Here is a 7645-nt window from a genome sequence, read left to right as displayed (position 1 = left end):
ACTATGCAAAAGAGCCAGTGGTCTTCCTTTCCTCACTTGCTCGCTCGCTCACACTCTCTCGCTCCCTCTCTCCATATTTCACTTCAACTTCCTGGGAAACGCAACCTCTTTCCGACTTTCCTCAATTCACTTCCATCCAAGAAATTTGGAAGCTTTCTCCTTCAAATGAACAATTTATTGATGCATTTTTTTTTTGCGGGCATGTCAACAGCTCGCTCTCCTTGTTGACCCCCCCCCCCCCCATGACATTGGCGCACACAAACGCTTACACAGGAAGTCAGCACAGAGGTGGGGCGGGGGGTGAGGACTACAAAACCTTAACACGCTGTAGTCGTCATTGCTGTCGGCGAGAGCGGGGTCCTCGTGCATCCAAACATTTCAGAGCAGTAATAATTCCACATATGCAGTGCGTATAAAAAGTCAACACACCCGTTGAAGTGCCAGGTCTGTGATGTAAATAATAAGACCAAGAAAACACATCTTTTTCAAAATTGTCTCTAGTCAAATCAAAAATTCTTCACAAGATTGGGGGGGTGTCACTTCTCCGGAGGCTGCCCTGTTTGTTATAGCTATGGACAATGGTAAATGCAGCACCTGCAGCACCTCCTGCTGTCCATAATGAAAAAAACTGTCAAATCTTACACAGTGTCCCTTTAATGCAATTGATAACCTGTACTGATTTTCTTTTTTGTAATCTATATGATTAAGTGTACTGGTTACAGATGATAATGGTGCACACGTTTAGACGAAGTTAATCCTGGTGTCATTTTTTAAAGACAAAAACCTGGCATTTGAAGCGTGTTGACTTTTTATATCCAATGGGAAACACTGTTTTGTAAGTAGGCCTCTGTGTCATTTTATGGATTTCTAAACGTCAATTAGAATGTTAAAAGGATGAAATGACACAGCCCCACTCACTGATTGTTTTAAAGACCCTTTCAGTCAGAACGTCGACACAAAACACTTTTTCTTTTACTTCTACTGTTGTTTCTTGATACAGTCAGTTCTAACAAAGCAAAAATAAAGAAAGCATGGGGGAAAACACAAGTTAGTATTTGTTATTGTGAGAGCACAAATGTAACTCACACTTCTTTCGAGCGCTCATCTGCGTTTACCAAGACAATAATACTGGTAATAATAATAATAATAATAACAACAACAACAATAATAATAATAAGCGCTTGCTTGGGATCATTGCCATAGTGGCGCAGGTCAATTTGACCCATTTTAAAGAATGCAGTTTTTTTTAACATGATAAAAAATGTTGACTCTTCCCTTGAGGCATTAGAGTAAAGGGCATCCGAGCCTTTCTAATGATGTCTCATGTGTTTTTGGTGGGATGGAATTAACTTTGCTGTCTTGCAAAGACAAATTGGACACAGCAGTGTACGCAAACAAATAGGTTGAGTCTCAGGAGGTTATAACTGAAATTGCGTTGTGACCTTAACTTTAAGCGATTGCAATTATTCATTAAAGATGAACAATTGCATGCGGCTCAGTATCACTATTTTACATACATCTTTTGGAAAAAAAAGATACAAAAACAAATACAGAGCCATAAACCCTGGACACATTTTTTTTAACCTTTTTTCTTCAGGAAAAACAATAGTCTAAAAACATTACTAGTTTGGAATTTAGCCTTATGAGTAGTTTGACTACAGCAAAAAAAAAGTTCATATTACTCAAATATGTACCAATGCTGCATTTTATATATATATATATATATATATATATATATATATATATATATATATATATTTTTTTTTTTTTTTAAGAAATGTATACTGTGTACCAATAAACCAAACCGCAGCTGCTGGTCCCACCCTTTCTTGTTCCATTATGCTAAAATAAGAAATACTTACACAACATACTGTACAGTATTTGGAGCTTACAAACCAGACTGGCGTAAAAATTATGACTTGACTTTTGCCTTAGCATAGCTTAGTGTGAAGACAACAGTGTGTTGCCACTTGGACTCCCGTTATTACAATCTTGGTAAAAGCAGACGTGCAGAAGCGAGTGCTCAGAATTCTTGAGGCCTTCTGGCTGCCGTCCAACATTAAAATTGCACACGAAAAATGTTTGTCGATGTTTGAACAGGGAAAAAAAAAAAAAAAAAAAAAAAAAAAATCGACCAAGAAATACCAGAAGGTCAAACATGTCACAACTTTGCCCCAGTGCGCCTCCTGCCATCCTCTGTGTGTGATTACACAGCAAGGTTAAAAACAAAAAGGATAAAGCGGCGCCGTGGGGAGAAGCAACATGACAAGAATGACTGTTGACTTGTCTTCATGTCTTTTTGTTATTAACTGAACTTAAGAAGTGAAGTCTGTGCATACATTTGCATCTAGCCATCTCTCATAAGGGAATTAAAATAACACTGTCCCTTTTGTGTGGAGCAGTAGACACAGTAACAACCTCAAACCCAACCTATTCGGTTTGAGTGCACTGAAGTGGGCATCTGTTTTTGGTCTTTACCTTTTGACCCATCCGATCTACCGTACTAAGTCTGGGTGTGCTCAGTAAAGAACTTTCAGGCCTTTTACAAATGCCTCGCGTGTTTGTATGAGATCCAATCAATTTTGCTTTCTTGCTGAGGCAAAATGGACACAACAGGGGACACAGATAAAAAGAGCGGGTCTGAGGATACTAACAGGTACAGGCAAAGGTCGCTAAACAATGTTGACTTGGTTCTTTGCAAAGAATTTGTCAAGTTGTCTACACGTCACTTGTTTTTACCCTCCGATTACTTCTCTGAAACATTAATTGTGTCGATTGTTTGAAATGACTGAGGCCCATTTAAAAACTTGCAGCTGGGGAAAAGAGCCGCCGGCGATTGTAGTGGATAACATGGCAACAAACAACATCCAAGAACCATACTAGTGTAGCCCAAAATGCAAAACACACGGCATGCAATGGTTACTGAAATACAGCTGGTTTTTTTTTGTTTTTTTTTAAACACTCTGACTCAGTAATTGTTTGTTTTAAGATGCGCCTCGCACAACAATCATGACCAAATAGTCCTCTTCGCTTTTGGCCAGAGCTTTGGCAGAGGAATCCAGGAACTGCTGGGAGAAATCACAGGGAGGGAAAGCATGGAGGACGCCTGTGGTCTCCTTATCCCGGCTCCCGCCCACGGGCAGGCCGATGACGCCGGCCGCCTGCTTTTGGTTGAGGTAGGACACCAGGTTGCGGAGCGGCCGCTGGGTGGAGGCGGCCGGGTCGGATGAGTCCTCGGCAGCTCCGGGAACGGCCAAGAGAACGGCGTAGCCGCCGGGGCCCGCCGCCTTGATGCGCCGGGAGACCTCGTCCAGCTTGGGCTGATCCAGGCGGAGACGCTGAGTGATCTTGAGCTCGCACACCTGCTTGCCGGTGGTCCCGTCGGCGAGCAGCTCGCTGGCCACGCCGTGGTCGCCTTGCAGCAAGTGCATGTTGGCTGGGAAGTTGCTGTTCTTCAGCAGCAGCATTCCCCGCCAGGCCAGAGTCAGCTTGTCCGATTTGGATGGCGGCGCGCTTCTGGAGGAACCCTCGGATCGTTCTCTCTTTGCCGGCACTTTGCCGCCATCGCCGGCTTTACGTTTACGATCGCCGGCCAGCATAACGTTGCCCCCCGACAAGCCCTTGTCAGAAAGGCCCTTGAGTCTCCGCTCCGCCCCGCCCTGCTCCAGGCTGCCGTGGCGCTCCCGTGCGGGGGAGGGTCTGTCGCCCCGCAGGGGGCGCTCCGAATCGCTAAATCGTCCCCCGTCCCGACTGCTGCCTCCGGGGCTGCCGTCCGGAGAGGGGCGCCGACGCCGCACTGTCCTGTCGGAGGTGTCGGGCGAGTGGTCGAGGTGGCGCCCGTCCTCCATGAGGCGCCGCTTGCGCGCAGGCTCTCGCCCATGCACCTCCCGCTCAAGAGACCAGGGCTCGCGGGCCCGCCGTTCACGTTCCAAGTGTTCCAGGGGCTCAAAGGCGGAGGCCCGCACCCGGTCTCTGAGAGCCGGGGGATTGGGCCACTCCGCGCCAGGGAAGAGCTCCCTGTCCCTGAAGTGGAGCGGCGGGGGAGTCCGTTCCCGGACCCTGAGGGGCTCTGGCGCGGCACGATGAACAAACGACTCGGCCACCATGTCAAAGGGGGCGATGGGAAGAGGTTGCAAGAACTGCTGCTGGTAACGATGCTCCGTGTCAGCAAAGTCCACTCGGAGTCTCCTATCGGGCCCCCCCAGGGGGAAGCCCCGCATGTGCGTGCAGGCCGCCTGAGCTGCGTCCAAACTTTCGTACTGAATGTAGGCCCAGGTGTCCCCCTTCCTGTAGTCTATTGACCTGATGGTGCCAAAGCGATCAAATTCTCTGGCGAGGGCGGCCAGTGGCACCCAGTGTCCGAGGCCGCCCACCCACAAACGCGTGGCGGGTGTGGCTTTCCCGTACCCTATCTTGATGGGTTTGCAGCCCACTATTTTCCCAGACATGCTGAGTTTTGCCCGGTGAGCCATGTCCAGGTTCTCAAATTTCAAAAAGCCGTACGTGCTGGTCTGGTCCCGTACGGGCCTCTTGATGTCCACCTCGGTAATGACGCCGAACCTTTCAAAGGCTCGCCTTATGTCAGCCTCTGTGATCTCTGTGTCCAGGTTGCCAAGAAACAAGGTACGGTTGGCTCTTTGGTCGTCCTCGGGCGATATAAAATCCTCCTCGCGGAAGGCGGCTCGCTCGGCGATGAAAGCGGGCCGGGTCCGGGCCTCAAACAGGGCGAAGTCCCGGTCCCGCTCCAGCTCTCGGGGCAGAGGAGGCGGGGGTGGAGGGGGCAGCCGACCCAAGGCCAGCTGCTGCAGCCGGTAGTCTCTGTATCCCAGGCCGGTGGGCGACAGGGGCCTCTGCAAGTGTCTGTGGCTCGGCGCGGAGGCATAGAGGTCTCTCTCGACCGGCGAGCGGCTCCTCCTGCGGTTAATATAGACCGCCTCGATTTTCAGCGGCCTGTCGTACAGTACCAGGCGGCCCCTGGCGTGCTTGGCCGCCCGGGCGTCCTCCGGCTTCCGAAAGTTGACGAAGGCGATGCGCTCGTCGTTGCTGCGGCTCAGCTTGACGCTCACGTCCCCGAATTTCTTGAATTCGTGAAAAAGGCCGTCCTCGACCTCCTCGTCACTCAGCTGGCTGCCCAGGTCGCTGATTTTCAGGGTTTTGTACTCACCCTCGGCGCCGAGAGCAGGCAGCCGCTGGTCCCCGCGCGACGCGCTCCTCGCCGCGGCCGCGGCCAAGTCTAGCGAGAGGCTCAGGCTGCTGTGGTTCTTGCTCACGGAGCCCACGGCGCCGAGCTGACAGCTGTGGTTGTTTCCGAGGCGAGCGTGTCCGTCGAAGTCGCGGTCCCGTTTGTCGCCGAGCAGGCTCCTCCTCGCCGAGCTGCCGTCACTTTTGCCATTATTATTACTCCCGCCGGACAGGGACAGCGCGCCCATTTTCTTGCTGCTCGGGTGGCATCCTCCCCGATCGCGAATATCGTCCAAGGCCCGGGAGCGTTTCTTCAGCGGCGACCGCTCTTTACCTTTCATTTCGGTCCACGCGGAGCCGGCCCCGGGACGCCTGGGGGGGGTTGGGTGCGGCAATTCTGCGCGCGACCGCAGAATTTCGGCGACACAAATTCGTGTTGTTTACTGAGCCTGCGGCAAAACAACAACGGTCGCCATTTTGTCAAGAGTGCATTCCTATCCCGCCCCCGACACGCGATTGGTTGGAAAAGTGGGCGGAAGACGTGAACGTGCACGTCAATCAAAAGCCAAACGCACACCGTAATAATGAAGAGCAAGAGGTGAATTTTTCATCAATGTAAAATTACGTCAAGGAAAAAAGATGTTGCCAATCGTAGATAGACAATAGCTTAGATAGACAAATGGCAACTCCATGGCCTCAGCTAAACTAAGATAGCTGTCACGTTTACTGTACGTTCTTGCCTGTGACCCCCCTTTGAAAAGAAAAGTCTACTTAGTTCCATACAAGTACATTTTGCAGCATTTCTTAAAAGAGCACTTTTCCTGTCACATCCTCACAAAACAAAGGACCATTTTTCGCCGGTGATGTTTTTCAGTCAGACAAGGCTGCAATTCAAAAACACAACACATAGTTCCTGTACATTGCTAAAGAGTTGCGACACAGTAGTGGAAATTAACCTTTATTGTTATCTAAAATCACACATGTTGGCTTTTCCGAGAATCCCGTGGAAAAATAAATCTGACTCCTGCATTTGCTGTTTCTCTAGCTTTTCTTCAAGCGGCCATTTTCTCAATCCCAAATTAACCCCATTGACAAGTCCTTTTATCTCGTCCACTCAGTCTGGGATTTAATCAGAAAGCACAGAGGGGCCTAACATAGCTGTAGTTAAGTGCTGCCGCCCTGTTACCTGCCAGGGCCCACAGGAAGAACATTTCAATTGGAAACACATGTTAATGTTGGAGTAACTGGGGAACGTGGCTGCAAACGCACATTGGCATCATGGCTGCCACTGTCGTCTAATAAGGAAATAACTAACTGCACGTTTTGTTTCTAAAGCCAGGTACGCATGTTGTGCATTCACGGCGAGGAAGGCCAGCGCAGCGGAACTCAACATCAGACTGGCCTAATTTGAAACTTATATGAAATACTGATAATTTGATTTCAACAGTTATGGGTCATTCCACAATAAGGGGTATTTCGGCTTCACAATTTTTGAAAAGTAACCTTAACTTCTCTGATTTTCTACTACATACTGTATTTATCAATAATAGGTAATCAACTACCATAGTACAGTACATACAATGGTACGGGTTTTATTTCATGTTTTAATAAATGAATAAACAATTTACTATGATCATATGAGTTGCAAATCTGTGCTAATGTCAGCTTTCTCTCAGGAGTAGAAACTATCTATTTAGCTAGCTATTAAGGCTAACCAAGAGGACAAACTTACTTATGTAAAAAAGAAAGAAAAAAAACGGTCTAATTCGTATTGTATGCATAACAGGGTTGCATGAGATGGAGTGAGACATTAGAGTAAGGGTAATTCATTTATAAAAATATGAACAAAAGAAGAGAGGACATGCCTTTGCTATACCCATTTTTCTAGAAAACGGATTATATAAAGACCAGTCCAGTCCGTCTCTGATATTTTCTTCTTCTACCATTCTAAAAATGTTATGCTAACAGGTTAGCATGCTTGTTACGGGACACGTTCCATGAATAATCAAAATTGTTATTTGAAGTTTTCTGTTTATTAAGACATCTTTTGAGATTCAGTTTGGTTGTTACAGTGTGTGGTACAAGAGAAAAATATCAGAGCAGTGGTCCCCAACCTTTTTATCACCACGGATCGGTCAACGCCTTAAGATTTTAAAAACCACATCATCCTTCTCACTCTGTATGTAATATCATCAGCGGCCAGAGGCGGCGCCAAAAAAAAACAAAGCTCATTCACAAACATATGAACTGTTAAACTAAATCATCTCCAAAACATTCGGGTGCAGCCTACGCGGCCCGGTACCAGTTGATCCACGGACTGATACCGGTCCACGGACTGGTGGTTGGGGACCTCTGATTTAGAGGGTACTCCAGACATTGCATGTCACAATTAATGAAGTTAGAAAGACATCCATTCTTGTCATATGTATATGTTTGTGTAACTAATAGTTGTATGGGTGGTTTC

General features: G+C 47.8%; 1 protein-coding gene across 1 annotated transcript; it reads right to left on the bottom strand.

The window, feature by feature from the left end:
- Window positions 1-230: 230 nt before the first annotated feature.
- rbm15 (RNA binding motif protein 15) lies at window positions 231-5653 on the bottom strand. Its single transcript, XM_088407728.1, has one exon. It carries the CDS (start codon window positions 5520-5522, stop codon window positions 2985-2987), a length of 2538 nt encoding a protein of 845 aa, XP_088263854.1. The 5' UTR covers window positions 5523-5653; the 3' UTR covers window positions 231-2984.
- Window positions 5654-7645: the final 1992 nt, after the last annotated feature.

Source organism: Hippichthys cyanospilos, chromosome 2, assembly GCF_059441005.1.
Source record: "Hippichthys cyanospilos isolate Australia breed blue-spotted pipefish chromosome 2, RoL_Hcya_1.0, whole genome shotgun sequence".
In the NCBI taxonomy this organism is placed as follows: Eukaryota; Metazoa; Chordata; class Actinopteri; order Syngnathiformes; family Syngnathidae; genus Hippichthys; species Hippichthys cyanospilos.
The sequence above is the reverse complement of the archived record's forward strand: the minus strand, read 5'-3'. Positions and strand labels throughout refer to the sequence as shown.

Coding starts and splice junctions, on each gene's coding strand:
- rbm15 (XM_088407728.1), bottom strand. CDS start 5,522: ATGAAAGGTAAAGAGCGGTCGCCGCTGAAGAAACGCTCCCGGGCCTTG.